The 27,221-nt window shown below is 38.6% G+C and overlaps 1 protein-coding gene across 1 annotated transcript in view; it reads right to left on the bottom strand.

Moving 5' to 3' along the window:
- Window positions 1-27,221, bottom strand: part of SYNE1 (spectrin repeat containing, nuclear envelope 1) — a 543,966-nt gene that overhangs the window by 281,571 nt on the left and 235,174 nt on the right. The window contains 12 exon segments of the mRNA XM_011943785.1: window positions 564-855; window positions 4,846-5,001; window positions 6,116-6,321; window positions 7,945-8,057; window positions 8,932-9,139; window positions 10,444-10,647; window positions 13,374-13,475; window positions 16,221-16,403; window positions 18,268-18,426; window positions 18,753-18,903; window positions 22,237-22,416; window positions 25,209-25,837. Of these exon segments, the coding sequence (XP_011799175.1) occupies window positions 564-855; window positions 4,846-5,001; window positions 6,116-6,321; window positions 7,945-8,057; window positions 8,932-9,139; window positions 10,444-10,647; window positions 13,374-13,475; window positions 16,221-16,403; window positions 18,268-18,426; window positions 18,753-18,903; window positions 22,237-22,416; window positions 25,209-25,837 (2,583 nt within the window).

Below are 27,221 nucleotides of genomic sequence, written 5' to 3'. Positions count from 1 at the left end.
TTCAAAGAGTCACAATAAATTCTTTTGAAAATGAAGACACACCTGTCTAAAACCCAGCAGTCCCCTACATTAATTGCCTGGCTAATTTATCTCTTTCAGGGTCACCTTCATTGGCTATAATCTGGGTTAGTGATCTCCTCTGTGCTTTCAATATACCCTTGATGGCTTCAATCATGGCCCCTACACACGTACTGTATTGAAAGTAACAATTTACGAATTGGTGTCTTCCCCTAGACTGTGAACTCCTAGAAAATGGGGCCTAACTTTTATCTTTATATTCCCAGCAACTTGCAGAGTGCTTGGAGCAGAGTAGATATTCAGTAACGCTTGCTGAATATTTACTAAATCAAATTTAAAATGATTTAAAGCTATTAAAACAACAATGTTTCCTTACAAAGGGGAAAAAATGATGCCTCCATATCCTTTTTGCCCAGTTTCTCCATTTTGCCCACACAATCCTCATTTAGAGGCTTACAGAACAAGTAGGACACAACACAAGCACTTGTGAATCTAATCAAATTAACATTCAGCAGTTGTCAGTGTCTGGCTGGTGTCGCATGTACCTGTATTTGTGACAGCCGTTTCTCCAGGGTGTCTTTGCTCCCCAGAGTGCTCTCTGCACAGGCCAGTCTGTCCTGAATGGCCTTCACCCAGGACCACATGCTCTGCAGTGCTTCCTCCAGGGCTTCGTGCTCCTGAAGGGCAATCTGGCAGCTCCGGAGTTTCCCTTTGGTCATTCTAAGTAGGTTCTGGTGGCTTGTGAGGAGCTGGGAACACAGGCGGCCCTCCTGCCCAGCACCGTGGCCTTCTTCACTCAGAAGCTGCCCTCTCTGGGAAAGTTTATCAAGAGACTCTCTGAAAAAAAGACAAAAAAGAAAAAAAAAAAGAAAAGAAAATTAATTCTGACATTCTGGAGTGCAGGGGAGCAACAAACGATTGTTGGTATTGGAGCAGTAACCAGACACAGGCTCATAGCTGACATGCCTTTTAAATAAAGACGCTGGGAATTGACCTGGCTATTTCATTCTCTTATGTTCTCTCCTAATGTTGTCAGTACCCACTTAGGGATACCATTCAGTCTGTGCTGTGCCTGCATCCAAATAGCAGTGGTGGAGCCTACCGTATTCCTTACCGTATTTCCAGAAATTTAATTCAGAAAATGGGCTCAGCTGCCTCTCCAGGCTTCTCTGTAGCATCTCTCCATTCCTATTTAATGGTCAGATGATGAAAAAGCTCCCTGAAATTCTCAAAACCGCTGCTGTCTTGTATCTACACGGAGATTCCTCCTTTATGAAAATTCTTCTGCTTAGCACTGTTGCATTCCTAGTTGCCTGTTCAAAGCTCGGTGAAGGCATCACATCCTCAGGAGCATCCCAACTCAGGGTGGGTGGAGAGTGTGAGACCTCCTTGTGCCCTCTGCTCCTTGTCTTGCTCTATCGCCATGTATACCAACTATCTCAACCCAAAAGGCTTTCACTTTCTAAATGCCAGGGCCATTATACTCATCTTATGTTCCCAAGACCCAACACAATATTGTGCAGAGACTAAGTGGAAAAAAAAAAAATGTTCTTTCAAAAAGTCGTTGTAGGAGTGCTTACAAGTTTTCTTGTTATATCTTGGGTATTGAGCTCATCTTAATTTGGAATCATGCTAATTAGATCAAGGGAAAAACATAATCACTATGTGGCATGGTTGGTTTTATTCCCATTTTACAGAGTTCTGAAATTCTTATCTGCACATTTACCAGGAAAAAGCCCAGGATACCAGAGAGTAGCATGAGATGTCTTAACATAAACTGTTGTGACTACTAGGAAAAGAACACAAAGCAAATCTCTCATGAAAATTGAATGTTTCAAATTTTTTTGGAGTGGCTACTCTACAAATATGTCCTATGGGCCACCCTGAGATCTGCAAAGGGTTACACAACAAGACACTTACTCTTTAACAAACTTGCATATCCTGCACATGTACCCTGGAACTTATAACATAGCATAAAATAAAATAAAATAAAAATAACACCTACTCTAAAAGACATTTATTATACCTGTTATCTGTTTGGTGAGACAAGAAGGTAGCTTAAGCAATGACGTGAGTTAAACAATAATTCAAGAAAAGAGTTCCCTTCTTATTATGAGATAAATTGCTAATGCATCATAAAAATTCAATGAGTCTTAAACTGAGGTACTTTTATACAGGGTATTTCAAGTAGTGAAATATTATGGTGAAAAGAAATCTAGAAGACTGGGAGGAGCAAGCAGCAAGCCAGTGAAAGAAGTCAGGTGGCCCAGTGGAGAACCTGAGTGACCAGAAAAGTGTGTTAGGATTGTCTGCAGAAGTGGCCAGGCTGGAGGGAAAGAACCCAGAAACAAGCACACCTAAGGTCTCTTAGCATCTGGTCCTGGAATATCAGAGAGTGAAACTGAAAGAAGGATTGCATGCTTATTAACGCCAAAACAGTTGCAATTATTAGAAAAACAATGAGGAACATAAAAGACCTTGAATTTGGTGATGAAGTATATTTGGGCCACTTTCTCTAATGCAGTTTTGGTGTAATGATGGCAAGAGAAGCAGATACAGAGGAAGGTAATGAGGAGTCTGTAGAGAAGAAATAAAAGCTGAGAAGATGGAAAGCCATTTAAAACATCTGGAAGAAGGGAAGTAGGTCTGGCTGTGTTATATTGTATTTAGACACGAGTCAACAATTAAAAAGCAAAACTTAAGTGCAACGTAGTTTTCAGAAAGTTATATGGTTGCAATGATGCTATTCTGTTAATTCAGTGAACATTTTGTATTTTTCTGGCACCACACTAGATAATGAATAGAAATGATATAGATCTTAAGTCCCTGATTTTGAGAAACTCATAGCTGGAAATTGGGGTGCATAGAGTAAATGAAGAGCTTACACTATAGTAAGGGCTTTTAGAGATGTTCCAATGTCTTTCAGGGACAATTTATAGCAGACATCAAAGTAGAACACCAACAAGTAGCCATCAGCATGGGTTCTTTTGTGCATTTGTTTGTATGTTTGTTTTTCAAGACAAGGACTACCGGGCATGTTTGACTAAAAAGAGGACTCAGTGGAAACAGAGAATGACTATGATCTGAATTATGGAATTTCTTTTTATTATTATTATTACTATTATTATGCTTTAAGTTCTGGGATACATGTGCAGAATGTGCAGGTTTGTTACATAGGTATAAAAGTGCCATGATGGCTTGCTGCACCCTTCACCCGTCATCTACATTAGAGTATTTCTCCTAATGCTATCTCTCTTCTAACCCCCCATCCCCTGACAGGTCCCGGTGTGTGATGTTCCCCTCCCTGTGTCCATGTGTTTTCATTGTTTAACTCCCACTTATGAGTGAGAACACACAGTGTTTGGTTTTCTATTCCTGTGTTAGTTTGCTGAGAATGATGGTTTCCAGCTTCATCCATGTCCCTGCAAAGGACATGAACTCATCCTTTTTTAAGGCTGCATAGTATTGTATGGTGTATATGTGCTACATTTTCTTTATCTAGTCTATCATTGATGGGCATTTGGGGTGGTTCCAAGTCTTTGCTATTTGGGGTGGTTCCAAGTCTTTGCTATTGTGAACAGTGCTGCAATAAACATACACGTGCATGTGTCTTTACAGTAGAATGATTTATAATACGACTGTTTCTGACTTGTTTGATAAAGTAGAGTGGGTGCTATCCTCTTCTGCTTCTCACATAAAAGCACTGGCTCTTTAAGATGACAGTTAAGGAGCCAAGGAGCCAAAGCCAAGCTGCACTTCCCTGTGGAAAGTGCCTTATCTTCCAAAGGAGAGCAAGCAACTGAAAATGCCAGAGGTGGAGCACAAATTTGGGAGCAAAGCCCTCAGTGTAGTAGGATCAAAAGCACAGATCAGGAAACTTTGCCTGGGAAAGGAGCCAGAAATATTTTCTCAGTGGAAAGCAATGAAGAGATAAATACTGTAGTTGGGAACAGGGACCACAAAGAAAGTCAGACTTGACCATACCTTTCAGTTTATTAAGATTAAAGGATGAGCGGGTGGGAAATGAAACTGGAAGCTGAAATGTGTGAATAACATATGGAAATTGACATATACAGTACTCCCTTTTTTTTCTTTTCTTTTTTTGTTTTTGTTTTGTTTTGAGATAGAGTCTCACTCTGTCACTACTGCTGGAGTGCAGTGGCGCGACCTTGGCTCACTGCAATCTTTGCCTCCCGGATTCAAACAATTCTCCTGCCTCAGCCTCCTGAGTAGCTGGAATTACAGGTGCCAGCAACCATGCCTGGCTAATTTTTGTATTTTTAGTAGAGACAGGATTTCACCATGTGGCCAGCCTGGTCTCGAACTTCTGACCTCAGGTGATCTGTCCACCTTGGCCTCCCAAAGTGCTGGGATTACAGGCATGAGCCACTGTGCCCTGCCAGCACTCATTTTTTTATCTTTACAGTCAGTGTGAATTTGTGGTTTTCTTTCCTTCATATCAGCTTCACATTATGTTAACTAATCCTCAAAATAACTCCAAATAGGAAAGCACAGTATTATTAACACAATGTTTAAAGGCTAAAATTAAGAGTGACAGGAGACAAGTGACCTGCCCAATTTATTGAACAAACAGGAGTTGGATCTGGAATGCAGATGAGCTTCTTACTTCCATCCTGCACTCTCACCAGAATATTGCACTGCTGCAAAGAGTGCAGCATGATCCTTTGTACTCCAGACATTCAAGGACAGGCACAAACCACCATCAACAAACCAACTAACCAATCAATCAAAACCAAACCAAACAACCAACCAACTAGTCTAAAACATGGTAAGAGTTAAAGGACCTGTTCCATTTCTGGACCATACCTTGCAGCCAGCAGTTCTCCCAAAAACATTTCAACTTTATGAACTTCATTTTTCTTCTCAGGAATGTGCTGTTTACTCTCTCCCAAGTTTTCTGTATTGAACCTTTCTTCCATTTCATGTATCCATAAGTTCAGTTTTCTGTGCTGATCTTCAAAGCTAAGGAAAAGAAAATGCCTTAGAGAAATTCTTACATGTTTGTTATGATAAATTAGTTTTAATAGCTGGGGTCACAATGTCTTTTAAATGGCAGTTAAGACTTCATGAATGTTCAAGTTACTAAAACAAAACAAAACTTAACAACTAACCCACCCAAATTATCACTTATTTTAATAACAAAGGGACAGTCATGACAATTTCTTTCGAGATCCAAGCAGGGAAAGAATCATCTCACCTAGTAGAATTGATTTCATAGCTGGTAATTGCCAACAAGATTACATTCCCACATCAATGAGCACTTAATTTTATGTCTTACTACGAAGACCCCTGAATTGGGGCCAACGGATATGAATTGACTTCATAGCTGGTAATTGCCAACAAGATTACATTCCCATGTCAATGTGCACTTAATTTCATGACTTACTACAAAGACCCTTGAGTTGTGGCCAGTGAATAAGTAGGGCAATGGAAGCCCTGGGAAGGCAAGGGAAAGTGGCCTCTGTGTCTTTGTGTCTTAAGGGATTTTCAAATATAGCTCAAGAGCTCTAAGTTTTGGAAACAATGTAAGCTCTCCAAGAAAGCTGGACAAGAGTCAGGCAAATTATTCTGCATCAGAGAGGCAATTTGATTCTACTGACATCTTTTCTCACCCTAGTCATAAGTGGCTTTTTCTCCCTTTCTAATTGTGTATTCACCATAATGACATGTATTCCTTATTGGTATCTAGATCTACAGAATTTAATCATTGTTGTCTGCTATGACTCTATCCCAAATGAAGTGCATACAAGGAAAAGCCTTGTATAATCTAAAAATTGAGGTGTCAGAGCTTTATACATTGGTGAATCAAACAAATAAAAATTATATGCATTTATATAATTTTCAATTACTAGTAAATATAGTTGGTTTTCTCTACATTAAAAAAAGCCAAGTCACAACTTCAGAGTCTGAAAAATTGATTATTGTCCTAGTATCAACCTGTGTTTATGATCAAAGCTTATTATAATTTAAACTCACAGTGTCAAACGTTATTTGTTTATTCACAGGACTCTTTTCTCTAAGCCTGTAAAAACACACTTGGTGTATGATGAAATGTATGTTTGTTAACATAACCTACCTTCCAAGTTCTGAAGCACAGTCTTGAAGAGCCTGCTTATCCTTAAGGCACTGTTTCAGAAATGCTTGAAACTCTTCATTGGCCTTTGTGATTTGTTCTTGAATGTTACTGACAATTTGTTTACACAAATGTGCGTACAAAGTTTGTCCTTCTTGAGTCACCGCATCAAGTTTGCTCTGCCCATCACTGACTGAGTCCAAAATGTTCTGTTTCGGGAAATAAAGGTAATAGGTGCATGGGACTATGCATTACAATTGTGAGCTGAAATAGTAGAGCAGGAGAAGAAAAACAGAGTCCAAAGGGAAAAAGCTTAACAAGGCTGGAGTAAAAATGATGCATACAACTGGATACAACCAAGGCTCCTCATTGAGAATGGTGTCAGCCAGCCACTGGAACCACTGAGGACTTAGTGTAAACAAGGTTGAGCTGGAACCGAGGACGTTCTCACCAAGGTCTTGTTCTCAGTCTCTCCCCATTCTCACTGTACCAACATGGTCTAGGTTCCACTATCTCCCAGGGTTCATGTCAGATCCTCTACCTGGTTAGCTGCTTCCAGCCCCCTCCCCTGATCCACCCTGCATACAAAATCCTCAGGTCCTTTCTTTTCTTGGTCTGCATCTCTTTCTTGGAAAATCTATGCTTGGGCAGAGCTTCAACAAAGCAAAAGAATTCCAGAGTCCAGGGCTGGCCCTGCCTCTCCCCAGAGCTCTAGAGTGGCATCTCAACTGTTACTCAGACATTTCTTTGTGGAGTTTGTTACATCTCAAGCTTAAAAGGAGACAATTCTACATTTGAATTCTCCACACCTCCTGCAAAACCAGCTTCCTTTACTATAACAATCTTTCTATCGTAACTTCTAATCTAATGAATTATCAACATTATTTTAATCCCCCATTAGTCACAAAATCCTCATGGTTCTCATTAGTTTTTAAAATGATTTCTTTTGGTCGGGTATGGTGGCTCATGCCTGTAACCAGCACTTTGGGAGACCGAGGCGGGTGGATCACCTGAGGTCAGGAGTTTGAGACTAGCGTGGCTTACATGGTGAAACATCGTCTCTACTAAAAACACAAAAATTAGCTGGGTATGCTGACATACACCTGTAATCCCAGTTACTTGGGAGACTGAGGCAGGAGAATCACTTGAACTCAGGAGGAGGAGGTTGCAGTGAACTGAAATCGTGTCATTGCACTCCAGCCTGGGTGACAGAGTGAGAATCCATCTCGAAAAAAAAAATAGATTTCTTTTCATAATACTTAACACAGTGCTTTACTCAGATTAGCCACTTGACAAGCTTGGCCAAAACCTAACTTGAGCCTATTCTTCTGCAAATCATTTCTTAACTGTACTTCACCACAGCCTTCTCCTTCCTGAGCTCATACATTTTCAGTCAGTAAAACCTATAAAACCTGTAATATCTATTATTTTAATTTGAATATATCCTATCTCTAAATATAGACAATAAGGTACTAAAAAACACAAACCATTTCTTCTTCTTTTTAAAACTCCTCCACAATAGTCATATAACATAATTATTATACTCTTATTGTTATAAAAATTAAAACTAAGTTTACTTTAGAATGAACTCCAAAGAATTGTCAATAGGCTAAAAAGAGAGAGGAAAGGGATCTGGAAATTCTGTAGCCCCAACTTATTTCTCAACATACTTATCATGTTATCTATTTCCTTCTGACTCAATCAGCCAAATTCTGTTAGGGATGAGGAGAAGATTGGCTCAGATAAGATTTGGGAAATGAGATAACTTAGGTCTGCCTGCAGGCACTTGAGTACATTTTGGGGAAGAAGAAAAAGGATGTCAGCTTTTATACCTGAAGGTCATGGAGCTTTGCTTCTAGAACTTTGCTGTCACCGGTGCGATCTGATGATTCTTTTGCTGATGACTTTGCTCCCAAAAACCATTCTTGGAATTCCTGCATAGACTCTTTTGAAATTTAAAAAAAAAAAAAAAAAATCGGGAGTAAATCCAAAACATTGAATGGGCTCCCAGCATTACCACAATGAATTATTTCTGACCTTTAGCTCATTTCCTCCTGCCTTACAAAATATTCCACAAAGAAAATAATAAAGTAATACAGTATAATCTATAGCCGTGAATGTTCATGGTAGAACTGAGAAGTTCTCTCAGAGGAAAGACTAAAAAGAAATGTATATTCCTAGAATGTCTAATATCCTGTTGTGTTTTTTCTTTTGGTTAAGAAAAATAATTAATTGCCTGAATATGTAAAAGTACAAGGAGAGAAATGCTCCAGGGACATTAAAGCCATTTTGATGGCAAAGGGAGGAACCACCTTCTCTTTTGGGGAGTCATGATAGATCCATGTCAGGCACAGCTGTGTGGAAAGCAGAGGCAGGGCCACAGGACAGGCAATTTCCTGTCCCCTATTGCTGCCCCTGTTTCATGGCTTCTTCCAACATCCAAGTTTATTGTGTCACTTCATCATAGCATAAAAAATTTCAATAGTTGTTTGGACAGTGGCTGCTGGCCACTTGAGCAGTGGAAGTAATTTTCCACAGACATGAGCTATATAGAGAAAATGCAGATGAAATTCAGAATCATCAAGTCAGTGGACTCTTGCTTTCTTGGGAAAAAGAGGAAAAAGAAAGAAAAAATTCTGCATAGTGTGAGAGCCTCCAGCACAGCACTTCTATTGCTTGAATCGCAAAGCACAGATGAATTTGAAATGATACCCTTCTGGAAAGTTTCCTCAAACTTTTGCTGGCAGTTTCTAGGCAGCATTTGGTTTGGATTCTTTCTCGGAAACAAACTTCTCACGCTAAGGCCCCTCAGAACTCACCACTGAAGTGTTTTTCCAGAGATTCCTGCAGGCTGGCCTGGGTTTTGGAGCACAACTGGCTCACGGCTTCATGTTTCTTTATCAGACCAGTCATTGCACAGCCCAGGCTCTCTAACTCAGCTGAGTGGTACTTGCGGCACAAGCTATTGAGATTTTCTTGGGTGGAGTTGATATTGCTTTGTTGACTTTGAAGTTCTTTTTGTATATCCTACAGAATAAAAGTAGATTATGAAGGATATTCATAACTTGAGAGAAATACTCCATTTACTTCACTATGGTACTTTTTTATAATCTGAAATTGATATTGTTGAATCCACTCCGTGGTGTATACATTTTGGTGCAAGTTTTTCAGTACTTGTACTAGATCTGCATTGATTCTTTCAGAATTTTGCCAAGTTCTCCGTGGGAACAAACAGCTGTTGGGAAGTAGTTAGGAGATGAGGTGTAATCTAGCATTTCAAGCAAACTGAATAGGTCCTTATAGATTCCAGTCCATGATCTTGGGTTTAATCAGTTGATTAGAGACCATCACAGTTCACATTCTTCAATGAGACACTTGAACTTTGTTTCAGAGTCACATGCTTACCAAAAGCACCAGTAGTTAATTTAAAAAAACAAAAACCAAAAAAACCCTCAGTTTCTAGTACAGTAAGGAAATATGCTAAAAGAGAACAAATGCATTTGTTGAAAAGTCAACTTAATGCGTGTCCTTTACAGATAGCTAATTAGGAATGTTATCCATTAATATGGATAGAAAACATGAAAATGGGCCAGGAGGTGGCTCACACCCATAATCCCAAAACTTTGGGAGGCTGAGGCCGGTGGATCACTTGAGGTCAGGAGTTCAAGACCAGCCTGGCCAACATGATGAAACCCCATCTCTACTAAAAATACAAAACTTAGCTGGGCATGGTGGTGGGTGCCTGTAATCCCAGCTACTGGGGAGGCTGTGGTAGGAGAATCACTTGAACCTGGGAGGGGAGGTTGCAGTGAGCCCAGATTGTGCCACTGCACTCCAGCCTGAGTGACAGAGCGAGACTCCATCTCAAAAAATAAAAATAAAAAAATAGAAAACATGGAAATGTAATGTTTCCTCAACTTCTTCTTTTTCAAAAAATATACATTCTCTCGATGAAAGCAGTCTTAGTGGCCAATAAATATAATGAAGTGATGAAAAACTATCAGATACTCAAGTCTGAAAATTTGTGGAAGTCAAATAGTTCTTCCACAGGCTCCACCCTTTTATAAAAAAAAAAAAAACTTTAAACAAGCGTAGACTATGAGCAGGTGCTACAGCTTTCTATTTTCAAGGTATTCATTTTTGATTTCTGAACACCTGCATTCAGTTCTTCATTGCTTACTTTGCTGTGGTCAATGTCATAAATAAGTTGGTCTGCTGTTTCATATGGGTAACTGAGAGCAGAGGTTGTATGTTTTATTATAGTCACCACAAAACAGGAGAACTACTATCACCATTCAAATGGAAGCACTTAATGATAGTTTATTACCTACCTTGACTTTTTTCAATCCTTCACAAGTGTCAGTTTGGGCACAGTTCATCAACGATTCTTCCACTTTTGCGAGCCATGTCGTTATGTCATTAATAAACTTCTCCACCTGTGTACTTTGAGCAGTGAAATCCTTCAGGGTTCCTTTTGCTACTTCAGTTATTTCTTTGGCATGCTCCAGTTTCTGTCTTAAGTGTGCTTCTATAAACTAAATAACCAAACAAGATTTCATCAAGATCTCCACTCATTCAGTAGAAATTCTGTTCATGTAATTGTTCAAAGCCACACAAGTCTCATCATGGAAGCCAGCTCCAATGCTAACATGCCTTTACAAGAAGGAAAATCAGTGGACACAGTTGCCAAACATATGAAGTGACAGGCAAATAGAAAGAGGAAGGATTGTGTTAACACTGGATGGGAGAGTGGCAGCTCTAACTGAGGTTCCAGGGAAGATGTGAGAGGGCATTCTGAAAGCAGAGCTAGACCTACTGAAAATTCCCAGGTGGTGACCAAAAATCTGCTCTTGATTCTCCCTGGAAACACCCGTTGTCTGCTCAGATGTAACACTGTCTGGGGCAAACATCACTGTAGGATTTTATCATAAAACAATTTTATTTTTGTCTCCACTGTTGCTTTAAAATATTCAATGGGGCTAGTTCTTCTCTTTTCCCTGGATGATAGAGTCAGGAGGGTCGACTTCTATGGCCCCCTAGTTAGTCAAAGGACATACAGTCACTATACATTGAAAAACAGTCTCAATTCCACAATTCAAACATCCTGGCCTATTTGGTAACGAAAACTTTGAACTTAACTTTAATTGAAGGCTTTTATTCTTACCCCCACTTCAGATCTGCTGGGAGCAGGAGGCCCATAGTGTGGAAGGGAGTAAATATCTTTCTTTCTCTTCCTTCGTTTTATTTCTATTCTGCCACCCTGTGTAAGGCGTCTTTCTCCTGTAGGCTTGGACTGGCAGGAGGCAGGTGAGGGGTTCTGACTCACTGGATGGGCATCTGTGCCCTCTAGGCCAGACAAGGTTTAGCATTCATTCCTCCTCCCATAGGCCTTGGTCTGTGGGTTTTTCTGACTTTTCTCATGCTTACACTTCCCACTGAAGTTCCCTAAACGCGACAGTGCACTGTTCTTTGGCTACTTTCTCATTCCTCAGCCTGTAGGCCTTTCTTTAACTTCTCATTGCTAAGGCCTTCTTAGAGGACCTACAATATCTTCACATCGTCTTCCTTTCTTTTCCTCTCCTGGTTCACATTTGGGCCAGAGGTCACACTCTAGCATTCACCTCCAACTAACCTTCAGGAGCAGGTCTCTCCAAGCCATCACTTATCCTTTGGCAAATATAGCAGCAGTTAGCCAGCCTGTCTGTCACTTTTAGGATTCTTGGGGGGATAGAAATCAGACTCCCGTGCCTGCCAAATACAGGGGACAAATATTCCATTCTCCAGGTGGCACTGCTGGAGGTAAGGTAAGCCACCCCCTCATACTTTCTTGAGTATACATGGGGTGCGTGTATGTGCACACGTGTGTGTGTGTGAGAGAGAGACACAGAGAGAGAGAGAGAGAAAAGGAGAGAGAGATAAAGGAAGAAAGAGAAGACTAGAGTACATCAATAACTCTCTCTGAAGATCCTGCCTCAACTCTGCAAAAGTCCAACTGTTAACCATTGATATCCCCAACACAGGTGGCATGCATAAAGACTCTTTATCTTTTTTACATATGAATAGCACCTCCTTTGTGTCTTCTTACTTCACATGAAACTTCTAGCATTCCTGTGCATGTATATCATCCCCAATGGTACTGATGAACAAGGAGTCTCAGGTCAGAGCAAAAGCATAACTGATCAACTAGATTGATTGCTTGACCCAAAGCAGCAAATCAAGACAAAGGCACAAGAAGAAGAAGGGAAATGTAGAGAAAACTGACAAAAGCAGTAACACATCCAGAAGCTAAAGGGATGCAGCAGAATCCTGAGCCTGGAGCCACTGGGGCTGGCAGCCCAAAGAGACCCACCATGCTGGATGCTTCCAGGGCTTGGGCCCTGAAATAGCCCAGGTGTCCTGACCAGTGCTGATCTACCCCGGCCTGCTTTGTGGATTTGTGGATTTGTGCCATCTGAAGGGCTATGAAGGGAGGTTTACAGTGGTGATCCCTCTAAACTCAGTTATTGAGTAACAGCATTAGGAAAATATCAATAAGAATATCAACATTCATAAGAGGGCTTTCTAGGCTGGGCGTGGTGGCTCACACCTATAATCCCAGCACTTTGGGAGGCCAAGGCAGGCAGACTGCATGAGTTCAGGAATACAAGACCAGCCTCGGCAACATGGTGAAATCTCCTGTCTATAAAAAATTTAAAATATTAGCCTTCCATGATGGCGCATGCCTGTAGTCTCAGCTAATAGGGAGGCTGAGGTGGGAGGATTGCTTGAACTTGGGAGGCAGAGGTTGCAGTGAGCCGAAATTGCACCACTGCACTCCAGCCTGGATGACAGAGTGAGACCCTGTCTCAAAAAACAAACAACCAACCAACATCAAAAACACCAAAAAAAGCGGGGGTTCTGTTCCTGTCTAGACATGAAATGGTCCATGAGGCAACCTGGCTGATAATGCTTCTGAAATTCAGTAGGAAAAAAATGAACTACCCTTATTATAATATTCAAGTTGGAAATATGCTATTAATACTGGCCCAAGGAATGTGAAAATATATTAATATTTTGACCCCCATGTCTGATACGATCCACTTGTTTCCTTGGAATTAGGGTGATGATGATAACATCGAGGACATATAAAGGATATATATATACATCATATACAGCTGATATATATCTACACACACACAGATAGAGAGAGAGACAGAAAGTCTAGTATATGGTAGTTATTACAAAACGGATGAAAGTCTAGCAGTTATTACAAAATGCTTACCTGAAGGTCTGGTGGTGTTTCTAGATTTTTAGTTAATTCTTTCAGATCATTAACTTTGGAATGCAGTTCTTCCAATCTCAATGCTTTGTTTTTAACTTCAGACTGCCAAAAGGGAAGAAGCATAACTAATGAAAAACACTGACATGCTATATTTGGCATTTAATAATTTCAAGAAGAGCTAAGTTTGTCAAAATACCCCAACTTTAAGCCAGTGTAAAACATAAAATCTGTTTCATTTTTCTGAGGGCTGTTATGATGTAGAAACGTGGAAAATGTTACAATTAGCTTCCGCTGAGAATGTGAAGGAGTGTGCAGAACTTTGTTTCTCTCCACTTCTTTTTATTAGGAAAAAAAAGCTGGAAAAAAATTAAACACTGATCCAAAGTCTTGAGTCAGCGGGGATTTTCAATAAGCTAAGTGTCGTTTATTCATTAACTTTAATATTACTAGTTACTATGGCAGCATGAAACTCTTGAAGAAGCATTTCAAAGCAAGTATTGAAGTGCCTAACAAGGAGTGCCTAGTTACTGTAGGCTATGTGTAATATGAACAAAACATTTCAAATAAAAATTTAGAGGATATTAAAGGAGAAACAGATTCATTAAGAAATCGATATATAATATTTTGCCTTTTTTTGTACCAACATTAACATAAAGAAGAGGAAAGAACGATCAAAGAATTATGAAACAAATGAGAGGCTTGTAAACTTCATTAGTTATTTGAGACCACAAAGGAGCATTTAATAAACTATTCCTCTCGAAAATGGTATTTTGGTGCTTTGTGGACACTAGCAAACCTACTGATGCCTTCAACTCAGAAGGGAATTTCCTTAATGGAAGACATGATGAGCTGTCAGGCCCTTTGGCTTTCTCCAGAAGCTGGCCAGGCAACTGAGGAATCTCCCTCCTTATCTACACTCACTACACTACAGCGGGAACAGCCCTGTGGGCACTGGGCTGAATCCGATTCACTGATTTTATTAGCTAGTGTGTCACATGGACAGTGGGTAACATAAATAACCCATCTTTGTGACTAACTGAACCTGGTCATATCTAACGTGGCTCAGAAGCATATTGAATCATTGGATTTCTGAGGTCAATAGTAGTTGATTACTTTAACAACTCCCTCTCAACCTCCCACAAAAAGCCCTCATTTGTAGCATTTACCACCATGGTACGCTACAACGTGACGTCACAGCACATGGAGTGGAAGACATACACAGCAGTACATTGTTCTAAAATATTTCAGCCATGATACCATAGATGTCAATAACTCAAAGACCTAGGTAACAGTAGTGATGTGTAGAAGAATAATGGAAAGTGTTATGTTTTAGTTTTTTGTCATTACCTTTGTATTCAATGGAACTTATTTATTTGTAAATTTATTTACAGTTTAATTTTTAATAATGGTTGTTTTTAACACTGGCTCACAAAATTCCTGAACATTTAACAACTGACTTTTGCAAGCTGGTATAAGCTGGATCCAGTGCACGCCACTCTGGAGCTGTAATGTTAGTTTAGCACCAGAGATAACAGCTGAGGACACTGCGGTATCCATCACCTCTGCCTGTATTTTTAGTCTGAATAATTTCTTCTCCTTCTGATTGCCCTCAGAGATTGGAATTAGATAACAAAACATTGAGAATGTTCTTTGGATCAAAGACAAATAAGTTAAGTAATACAATTCATTCATGTATATTTCTCTGGACCAAAGTCACTATCTCCTCACTCTATAATTCATTCATGTATATTTCTCTGGACCAAAGTCACTATCTCCTCACTCTATTTCTCTTTACCCTACTCCACTTTTATCATAGCCCAATTACTAGTTGATATTTTATATATAATATATACTGTAATACAAATAATGTAAATTCTATGAGGGTAGGACTTTCTGTTTTTCTATTACATTTTCAATGTCTAAAACAGCGCCTGACATATCTTAGGTGCTCATCAAGAATTTGAAGAATGATTAACAAATGATTGCAAGAAATAGGAATAAAGTTTAAAGTGAATTGGTGACTAGAACTTTAAAAGTCAGGGACCCTTGTGGAAGCCTGTGACCCTCCAATCTCTGATTTTCTTCCATTTTTGAAAAGGAAGTGGAAGAACCCACTACCTGGCATAATAAGGGCACACGGCATGGACTCAGTGAGCAGTTTGGGATTTTTTTGAATACGGAAAAATAGGTACTAAATTACAAACACTTGCAATTTGGTTTTTAAGTAGAAAGATGCCATATTCTCCGATGAATGGGAACAATTATAGATTTTATAGACTTTTGCTTTTCTACTAACGCTTTAAAGAGCCCTAAATAAGCATAGATAAAAATACAAAGAAAAATCCTTTTATTCATAACCTATTCAAATTAAATAGCAAAGATAGGTGAGAGTTATCTAATGCTCTTCCATGCCTCTAAAAAGAAGAATAAGGTCCGGAGCAGTGGCTCACACCTGTAATCGCAGCAGTTTGGGAGGCTGAGGTGGGCAGATTACATGAGATCAGGAGTTCAAGACCAGCCTGGCCAATATGGTGAAATCCTATCTCTACTAAAAATACAAAAATTAACCAAGCGTGGTGGCGCACGCCTGTAATTCCAGCTACTCGTGAGGCTGAGGCAGGAGAATCGCTTGAACCTGGGAGGTGGACGTTGCAGAGCCGAGATCTGGAGCACCACTGCACTCCAGTCTGGGTGACAGAGCCAAACTTTGCCTCAAATAATAATAATAATAAATAAATAAATAAAAGTTAAAAGAAGAATAAACTTTTAAGACTTTTTTTTTCTTTGTTTTCATATTCTAGTCAACAATATGCCACCAGTTTCCATATGTCAACACAGTCAATTTACCTCAAATTCTTTAAGCAGTTCTTCAGCTCTGAGGCGGTTATCCAGGTTGCTGATGTTTTCTGCCATCTGTGGAACAGAGTTGTTTGACCATCCCTCAATCTCATCTCTACTTGAGAGTACATCATCCCAAATGGACAGGCTTACTCTCAGCCTATCCATGTTTTCTTCAAGTTTCTCTGCTACCTAGGAGAGAAACAGAAGCCATGGCATTCATAGTCAGAGGCGTAAGATGATCATCCCCCAGCAAAGTACCAATGCTTCTTTTATCAGAAAAGTATCTGACTGACAAACACAGTTTCACAAAAATTATTGTAATCTAATAAGTGCACCTGACTCATGTAAATGCTAACCAAATACATAGATTGCTTCTGTCATTGGGAGAGGTGTATGAATTCCTGAGACATTGCATTTTCATTTATAAATTGGGATACTAACAACAACAGGTCCATTGGAATCTACTGTAACTCACTATAAGTTTGAATTCTACAGGACAAAGGTCCACCAAGAACAGTGTTGTATTTATTTTTGAAAGTAATAACAATGGCATTTTTATTTGTAATGTTGAGGTATAATTAGCATTAATTAGATTCAAATATATTTATAACATAATGCATATGAAAGCAACCAATTTTGCATATTAAAATAAAATAGTATTGCTTATCACTCTTCATATAATGATAGGCACTAAAATCCCAAAGGTTATAAATAAAAAAAAAATAGCATGCTAAAAAAGAAAAGAAAAGAATGTTCCTTTTTTTTGAGATGGAGTCTCACCCTGTTTCCCAGGCTGGAGTGCAGCGGTGCGATCTCAGCTCACTGCAACCTCCGCCTCCTAGGTTCCAGGGATTCTCCCACCTCAGCCTCCAGAGTAACTAGGATTACAGGAGCTTGCCACCACACCCGGCTAATTTTTTGTATTTTTAGTAGCGATAGCGTTTCACCATGTTAGCCAGACCGGTCTCGAACTCCTGACCTGAAGTGATCCGCCCACCTCGGCCTCCCAAAGTGCTGGCATTAAAGACGTGAGCCACCGTGCCCAGCCAAATAATGTTCTTTTAAAAGTGGAAGCACATATACAGGGTTTTCTGCTGCCCCCAAATTATTTTATTATATTACACAAATATCAAAGTCTAACTGGTAAATTTAGCTTAAGTAGGGGAACCACAGTACTTCTGAAACTAGATTTTGATAGGAGGTCAACAGAAACCCTGAATTTTTCAGCTGAAAGATAATGTAAAATATTTACGGATTGATATATAGAGTTCCAGGAAAATCAAGTGACTTGTTCTGTGGTCACATAACTGGTAAGTGACACAACAAGAACTAAAACCCAAAGATGTAAATTACAAATGCAATGTTTTCCAATGCAAAATTATAGCCTTATTACTTTAAATTATTATATATTATGGTTTAATATCCTATAGAATATTTATAAATTCTTCTTTTTTATCTGTAATTTCACAGTTTGGGACAGAAAAACATTCAGAGTTATAATTTGTTATGACTGAGGTTATCAAGTGAAATTCCCAAGAGTCGGATGATAAGTTTTACAAAACAGATACGTTTTTTACTATTTCTAAACTTTATGTGAGCACTGTTTTTCTTCAGACTATGATTTCGCATTTAGTACTAAATGTTAAAAGTAAAATTCAGTTGGGCTCAATGGCTCACGCCTGTAATCCCAGCACTTTGGGAGGCCAAGGTGGGCAGATCACCTAAGGTCAGGAGTTGGAGACCAGCCTGGTCAACATGGAGAAACCCTGTCTCTATTAAAAATACAAAATTAGCTGGGCATGGTGGCTTGCACCGGTAATCCCAGCTACTCAGGGGGTTGAGGCAGGAGAATTGCTTGAACCTGGGAGGCAGAGGTTGCAGTAAGCTGAGATTGCACCATTGCACTCCAGCCTGGGCAACAAGAGTGAAACTCCATCTCAAAAAAAAAAAAAAAAAGGTGAAATTCACATCCTTGAATAACCCTTTGCCCAAAAATTTGATTGGGAAATGTGATTATTTAAACGATTTGCAGACTCCCAGGTGATTATCTTACATCCAGCCATTTGTCCACGGTGCTCTCCATGTCTGTTTTCACCAAGCTGAAATCACTACTGTGAATTTTTTTCAGTTCAGATAACAAGTGTTTTCCTTTGCTGGTAAAGTTATCCAAGTCTTTCTGTTTGTAATTCATTTTGTTCTTGGCAGTTTCATGCTGTGGATAAATGATTCCTTAATTAATAAAATAGTCAGTGATAAGTCATGAATTTAAAACCATTTGCCTCTAAGAAATTTAATTCATAATTGACCCTATGCAGAAATTGTTGATATTAATTAACTATACGAATATATAAAACACCATTTTCTTGAGTTGCTAGAATCCTAGAATGTCAGTGTTCCTAGGGGAAAAAAAGTTGAGCTTGTTAGCATGAATTATCCACATCTAAGTATACAGATAAGAATTGTGCAGATAACTGCTTTATGAGTAAAAACCAGATCTGCTAAAGCAGAATACCAACATAAACACATTTTGAATTTTACCTTGGAAAAAGCCCATTTAAGATCTTCTTGATCTTTAACGGTAGTTCTGGTTACAATCACACTGCTGGCATTTTCTAAGACTTTAGATACAGCTGACTTCAGGTTCTGATATTCTCTCATTAAGTCAATAAGTCCACAGCATTGACCCTGACTGTAATGATTAAAGAAAATATATTATTTGGTGTCATGTATCAGGAAAGGGGAGAGTTCCCTACAATTGGACTTGATGTTTCACTACATAAAGGTATTAATACTCATGGATTCTGGAACCAAGAGAAAAGCATATTTCTACATACTGATCTCAAACTAGTGCTACTGGTTAATCCTACTTACTCCAGTGTCCAAAATGTTCTCTGTGAATGAGGGATGCACACAACCATTGAAATAAAATCTATGAACTCAAAGACAAAGAAGCAATATATGTTCTTGCCAACTCAAACTTACATAGATGAGTCACCCAAATGTTTTGGTTTTTTTTAATTGTCTTTTTCCATGTTGTTTTAATTATTTCATAATGGCATATGTTGCAGGAAATAAAACAACAATAAAACAAAACATAGCCCAAAACTAAGAAATAAAAAGATTACTCAGTAATTAATGTATATATCAGATTTTCTCTTCCATCTCAATGTAATAAATTCTCATTGGATATGACTACCCTGAAAACTGTCAAAATGAGAAGATAGCTGCTGTTCATAAAAATAAGGTGGTCTACAACCATATCACCTCAAATACACCTGATCTCATTTGATCTTGTGAAGGTAAGCAGGGTTCAGCCTGGTTAGTACTCGGATGGGAGACCCTCTGGGAATATTGGAAGCTGTAGGCTTTTTTTTTAAACAAACACACACACACACACACACACACACACACACAATGGCTGGGTGCCACGGATTCATGCCTGTAATCCTAGCACTTTGCTAGGCCAAGGCAGGCTGATCACTCGAGGCCAGGCGGTCGAGACCAGCCTGGCCAACAGGGCAAAATATCGTCTCTACTAAAAATGCAAAAATCAGCCTGGCTTGGTGGCGCACGCCTGTAATCCCAGCTACTTAGGAGGCTGAGGCATGAGAAAGGCTTGAACTCGGGTGGTAGAGGTTGCAGTGAGCCAAGATCACACCACTGTGCTCCAGCCTGGGCTATAGAGGGAGACTGTTTCATAAAAGAAACAATAACAAAAGAATAAAATGCCGTTGAGCAAGCAAGTTTACATCTAGAGATTTTTCCAAAGAAATAAAATTATGTGCACTAAGATTTAGGTAAAGTGATATTCTTTACACCATTATTTGTAATAGGAGAAAATATGGAAATAGCCAAAACGTTAAAAACAGGTCAATAATTAAATAAATCCTGATACATTCTTATAATAAGACACTGTGCAACCTCTAAGAAATCACAATGTAGGATAATGTTTAATAATACGGAATAAAGTTTGCATAACATGATTCAATTTAAAATGCCTGCATTAATAGTCTACATTATATAATGTGCTCCAAATTTTGCTTAAAAGGCCTTTGTACATGATGTAAAGTATATGTTGAGGGTCATTTTTTTAAATGCATATGAATGTCCAATTGTTCCAGTACCATTTATTGAAAAGATAATTCTTTCTCCACCAAACGTTCTTCATATCTTTGTCAAAACAATTGACTGTATATGTCTGGGTCTATTTCTGGACTGTGTTCCACTAGTTTATATGTTTATCCTTCAGCCTGTACCACACTGAAACCAGCTAGTATAAGTCCTCCAATCCTTTTTCATTTGTTATTTATTTATTTACTTACTTAATTATTTTAGGTACCAGAGCTGCCAGCAAAGTCCTCCAATTCTTTTTGAAACCTGTACTGGCTATTCTAGTAGGTCTTGTGTTTTTACATATACATTTTTAAATCATCTTGTCAATTTCTACAAAACTTCTGTGGGCATTTTGATTGGGATTGTATTGACGTATAAAAGACCTCAATAACAAAAAAATCACCCAAATCAGCCAACTTGAATATTTAAAAAGATAAACAGATTGCAAATAACATATCAAAATATGCTCAACATCAGTCATCAGGGATATACAAATTAAAAACAAAATGTGCCAATTCTGGACACAATGCCTATGAGTTAGTCCTGCTCCACAGTGAGGAGTTAAAGACACACACACACACACACACACACACACAGGGATGGCTCTACACATCTAGTAGAATGTCAAACAAGCAAATAAACAAAAACGTCACAATACCAAGTGTTGGAAATTACGTGGAGCAACTGGAAATCTTACACATGACTGGTGTGAGTGCAAAATGGTGCAACTACTTTAAAAAATAATTTGGCAGGTTCTTATGAAGTTAAACATATACGTTGCTATACAATCCAGAGTCTCACTTTTAGATTATTTACCCAAATGAAATAAAAGCTTACATACATGCAAAAATTTGAATGTGAATGTTTATAAACACTTTATCTATAATCATCCAAACTGGAAAGAACCCAATTGTCCATCACCTAGTAATTGAATAAACTGTAGTAAACCCATTCAGTGGAATATTCAGCTATAAAAAAAAGAATGAACTTTTGACACACACAATGACATATGTTATGCTAAATAAAAGAAGCCAGATTAAATAAAAGAAGCCAGGTCACACTCTATGTGATTTTGTTTATAAATGATTCTAAAAAAAGACAAAACTATAGATGTGGAAAACTGATCCCTGGTTGCCAGGGGTGCTAAGGGCAAAGGGAAGAGATAAGGTCATTTTTTAGGTGGTAGAACTTTCATTGTGAAGTTTAACAGTTACACAACTGTGTAAGTTTGTCAAAACTGATAGCATTGCATATGAAAAAAAGTAAATTTAAATATGTTTAAATTATACCTCAATTACAAGCAACTACAACAAAACAAAAAAATATATAAAATTAAAAGTTAAGGCTGTCATGGTAGCACTTCGTAACTGTTGACAACTCCTGCTTTAAAAATTGAATCCCACGTGTAATTTTTTTTATTTTTTTTTTTGAGGAGTCTCACTCTGTCTTCCAGCCTGGAATGCTGTGATGCGATCTCAGCTCACTGCAACCTACACCTCCGGGGTTCAAGTGATTCTCCTGCCTCGGCCTCCCGAATAGCTGGCATTACAGGCACCCTCCACCATGCCCGGCTAATTTTTGTATTTTTAGTAGAGATGGGATTTCACTATGTTGGCCAGGATGGTCTTGAACTCCTGACCTCAGGTGATTTGCCTGCCTTGGCCTCCCAAAGTGCCGGGATTATAGGCGTGAGCCACTGTGCCTGGCCTATAATTGTTATCTCAAAGCAACATTCTCAATAAAGTTCTGTAGAAATAGGTAAATTTTCAATGTTATGAAAGTTACACAGAATACCTAAAATGGTAAAAGATATTTGACTACTGATTACATCAATGCAAAACAGGCAATGTCCCAATGTCACAAAATAAGTGGGAAGCTAAAAACAAGAACTGGGTGGGTTTTGACTTACTTTTCATGAATTAGTCTTTTGGTATCATCCCAGGTGACCACTAAGCGGTTTATCTCCCTGTCAACTTCAGGTGCAAAAGCTACATCTTTCTGGGCAATTTGCTTGGCTTTGTCTTTCAACCAACATAGTTCATGCTCATGAGAATTCAATTCATCTTCTAGCTGATTAAACACTCTTAACCTGTGAATTAAAATGTTATTTTCCAATGAACTTACTAAAGGTAGTAAATGAATATTTCTTCTCCATAAATACATGATGAGACCATAAAGCACTCATTTAGACAGTAGAAAAACTTCTAACACAGAAATTAAATTGATGTTTATCAATGGATAAAGGTACTTTTAAAGTTAATTTTGCAAAATAACTCAGACTCTACCTCAGAAAACATTGAAAGTCATTCTTAATACTCACCATCAACCTTCTGCTAAGTTTGTATTTTCTTTGTACTTTGCTTTGATGGTATAAGATTTTCAAAACTAAGGCTGATCTCATAGGCTAACTAGGTAAATACTTACTGTAAAATCATTGGTAAGAAATGTTTCTGGGTCATGAGGTTTGATCCATGTAAATAATAATGTTTAAGGATTATAGTTGTTTCATTCAATATCAAATTAGCTTTACTGAGCTCTGCTATATATATATACAATTAAATTTAAATTACCTACCTTGTTGAAAAGATTACTATAAGGAAATGATCATTTTTGTCCCTAATCTATTAATATCAGAGCATTTATAAAAAAGTGGCCATATCACCAGCCACAGTGGCTCATGTTCATAATCTCAGCATTTTGGGATGCCAAGGTGGGAGAATTGCTTGAGACCAGGAATTCAAGACCAACCTGGGCAACACAGCAAGACCTTATTTCTACAAAAAAAAAAAATTTTTAAAATTTAGCTGGATGTGGTGGTACATGTGTATAGTATCAGCTATGTGGGACGCTGAGGCTGGAGGATCACTTGAGTCCAAAAGTTTGAGGCCACAGTGAACTGTGACTGCACCACTGCACTCTAGCCTGGGTGACAGAGCATGACCCTGTTTCAAAGAAAAGAAAAGTGGCCATGTAGAGGCAGCTGTTGACTCTCCATTCTTACAGTTTGATATAGGTCTGCAGAGTTCACACAATGAGTCCGCATGTTTTATCCCATTTAATTCCCAAAAGATGGTGGTCGGGGCATGTGTTCTCATTATCCCCACCTTACAAGAAGAGAAGAGGTTTTCCCAAGGTGGCATAGTGAAGCATTAGTATGACTGGAATTTAAATAAGTCCATTAATTCAATATAACATTTTCTGCACCCGATGTGTGACTTTGGTGAGTGCAGTGTTGTGGGTACTGATGTGGCTCTTTAGTTCAACCTGGGCTTTCTACTCTGGCAATTTTAGGATCTCCTGTCTGCTTGGCCTAAGAAGGCCATGCCACCCTGCAGCACCAATGATACTGCTGGCTTCCAGGGTGAGCGGACACTAGGCACCTTGTTCTCTTTTTATTCTGGAGGCTATTTTTTTCTTCCCAAGTATCATTCCCTTTTGTAAATTTGTTAAACTAATGAGATAATTTATTGCTGATAAAGGGTATAATCTCAGGAGCCCAGTCCTAATATTGACTCCACTATCATTTGACTAAATCCTCAACTTAATGTTTGATTCTGGTTAAAAGGAAACAACCAGCAATGGTCTCATCAAGAACAACATAATCTTTATCAATCATGAATACCTTGGCATGAATACATTTCAGTTGTTTCTTTGCCCACTGAAAAAAATGGAAGAGAAAGTGGCCCTGAAAACAGGAGTCAGAAGGTTCTATTAAGAAGAAAAAAAGATTGAAAAGAAGGCTACAGTTTTAAGAAAACAGTTACTTCTCAAATTTACTAAGGGAACTTATCTTTGACCCATTTGCTTCTCAAATGGACTCACTTGACAAAAGCTCAGCTTTGCTTACTTAAACCCACTCCTCTGCCTCTCCATACCGCTAAGCAAATAGTTAAATGTAGTTGTAGAGAATGACTCTGCCAAGCTGATTGGTTTCACTTTAAATGAACAGAGAGCTCAAATGACAGCTCATCACCTTCCTAAGCTACCCTCTACAAGAGAACTGTTTCACATCATTTTCTCTCCTCCAACATCTGCCCCCGCCTCTGAACTGATGAGCTTGCACCAGTCTCTACCAAGAGGCTCTCAGCCACCAGGGAGGAATTCCCTCATACTTTTTACCACCAAAACTACTAGGATCACTCCCTTTCTCTTCTGCCTTCATTCTTGTTATAGAAGATGAGTCCTTTCTCCCATCAGTGAAAAATTATTTAAAAATAGATATAAGATCTATACATTCTTGGCTCATAAACAGACTTTAGGGAAATCCTTAAGAAATCCAAAGAAATTTTAGTACTTCTCAAGTGTCAAATTAGTCATTAATCTTATCTTCAAACTGGTTAAAAAAAAAAAAAAAGAAGTTGCTAAATATGGTACTGTAAACCAAAAAGTATCTGAGACAGGGTTAAAGACATGCCTGGAAGAAATAAATATGAAATCACAGAAACAGTCTGTGGTTTATACCTTTCTCCAAAGATGATTTTGAGGGCTTCAACACTTAAAGGGGAAAAATGGGCTGGAGGGGAAAGAGAGAGGATAAGGTTAATCCATGTGTTGCAAGAGAAAAGAAGCAGGCAGGGAATAGTCAATTATGAATTCATCTCGTGCTCAGTAAATCAGCACTTTACCTAAGATAAGGTGAGCATAGAGCAGCTACCTATGGAGATATTGAACCTTTTCTCTGTATCTATCTGTTTAGGAACAAAAGGAAAGCCTGCTTCTTGCATGACTCAACTCTCAGCTTAATTTCTTTCTTTTGGCAGAGTGAATTTGGGTCCTGAGTTTTTATTTTCCTTTCACGGTACTAATAAAGTTTTGCATAAAAGTTAATTCCAGAACAAATACAAAAGAAAAGAGACAAGTGGTTGTGACAGTTTCCTTTACCTCTGCTGAAGAGCTTGGCGAGTAGGTTCTTTCAATCGTTCTTTGTCAGTCCTTTCTTCAATGTCCTCAATGCTTTTCAGAAGCTCCTCTTTCTGGTCTTGGAATGCTTTTTTCAACACTGCCAGGGCATCTGCCTCACTCTGCTTGGTTCCCAGAAGGTTCTGGATCCTCTCTACCTCTCCACAGAGCTGATCAGCCGTGGCTCTGCAGGAAGTCCTTTGCTCAGAGCTCCCACTTTTCAGATGGTATTGGGCTTTGGAAAGAATGCCATCGAGACTGACAGCAGCAGATTCTAATGCTTTGGCATCTTGAAGAGCATCATTGAGGTCCTTTTCTATCAAATCAGACTCGTTCTTATTCATACTGTTGGTCGCTTCCACCGTTTGCCTCAGCTGGTGGAGAATGCCGGACAGAGAGGCATGGCTCTGGAGGAATTCTGCCAAATGGGACAGGGCAAGCTGTCGCCTCTCCACAACCTGGCTGGCCTCCTCAAACAGCTGGAAGCAGTCCTCAGCCTTGCCCTGCAGAAGGTGGAGGTCCTCAGCACGGCCCAGAGAACCCAACTTTGCTAAGTGACTCTGCAGACTCTGCAATTCAACCTTTTTGCTCTCTACTTCTGCTGCGTGGTCCTAGAAGGGAAGAGAGAGTTATTGATTCGTCAGATACACTACAGTCTATGACAGAGGTATTCTACAGGGTTCGTGATGTGAAGATCTGTTTTAAGTGCCACGGATAGTGTAGTACTTAAAGATCATCTACAGTGAATCTTAGAAAATTCACAAAATTTTCTGTTTTGCTGATCCACATATTTCACACAAAACACAACTCTGTTTTGGCACTATGTAATTAATTCTGTGAAAAAAATTTCTTTGTGGATAGAAATTGTTAGTTAAAAGAAATGAAAACATTGGAAGATTCTTAAAGATGCCTATATATATTTTACATTTTAATTTTAACATTTTAAAGATGCATATAGGTATATATTTATACACAAATATTTGTATTTAGATATACCATATTTTTAATATTTCAACTTTAAAAATTTTTAATTTTAAAAGATGCATGTATGTAAAAAATTTTAAATTTAAAAATTTAAAAGATGTCTATGTGTACACATAGACATCTTTAAAAATATAAATGTTTAATTTTTTTAACTAAAAATTTCTGTTGACAAAATCCATGAAGACATCTTTTTCCATTAAATTATTTTCAAATCAGAGTTTTATTTTATGCAAGACTTCTGTAAAGGAAGTTTGACTAGCTCAGAATAAATCATGTTTAAAATCTAGCAGAAAATTGGCAATATGCTCAGGGGTTTCCATTAAATAGAAATTATCACTTATTTTAATCTTGACAACAAAGACTTTAAGATCCCCCGATTGACTACTAAACTTCAGATAGCTTACTCTTGACTACAGATCCTGACCTTTTTTTCTTAGAACATTTACTTCAGAAAATTTGTAATTGTGAATTCATTCTCTGCCCCTTTGAGATGTAACTCTTCTTGAAGCTCTGGCCAGTTTTTCCACCTCTGGAATTTTTTTCTGAAGGACGTGGGAGCCATCCCTCTGAAATGTAAACATCAGTGAAGACAACTGCTCTCTCTCAGTCTCTTTGGAGGGTAGAGCCTAAATTCACTGAGCACCTTCCTCCAAGATGTAAAAACTACCTCCTGTCCTGATGGTGGAAGAAAGTTGCTTTTCCCTGACACAAAACCAAATAGTGAACCCAGCAAGGAGTGAACACTCAATAAATATGAAATATTCTATTGTTAAATGTTGCTATATGCTTACTATGTAGCTTATCTCTATTTTTTCAATGCTTTATGATCAATATCTGAATTTTCGAATGTTTTCTGGTACTAGGATAGATACAATGTGTTGGGGACTCAGAAAATTATACCCTAGGGGGCGGAGCAAGATGGCCAAATAGGAACAGCTGCAGTCTCCAACTCCCAGCGCGAAGGACACAGAAGACCGGTGATTTCTGCATTTTGAACTGAGGTACTGGGGT

Source organism: Colobus angolensis, unplaced genomic scaffold (assembly GCF_000951035.1).
Source record: "Colobus angolensis palliatus isolate OR3802 unplaced genomic scaffold, Cang.pa_1.0 Scaffold221, whole genome shotgun sequence".
Lineage (NCBI taxonomy): Eukaryota > Metazoa > Chordata > Mammalia > Primates > Cercopithecidae > Colobus > Colobus angolensis.
This window is presented reverse-complemented; position numbering and strand designations above follow the sequence as displayed.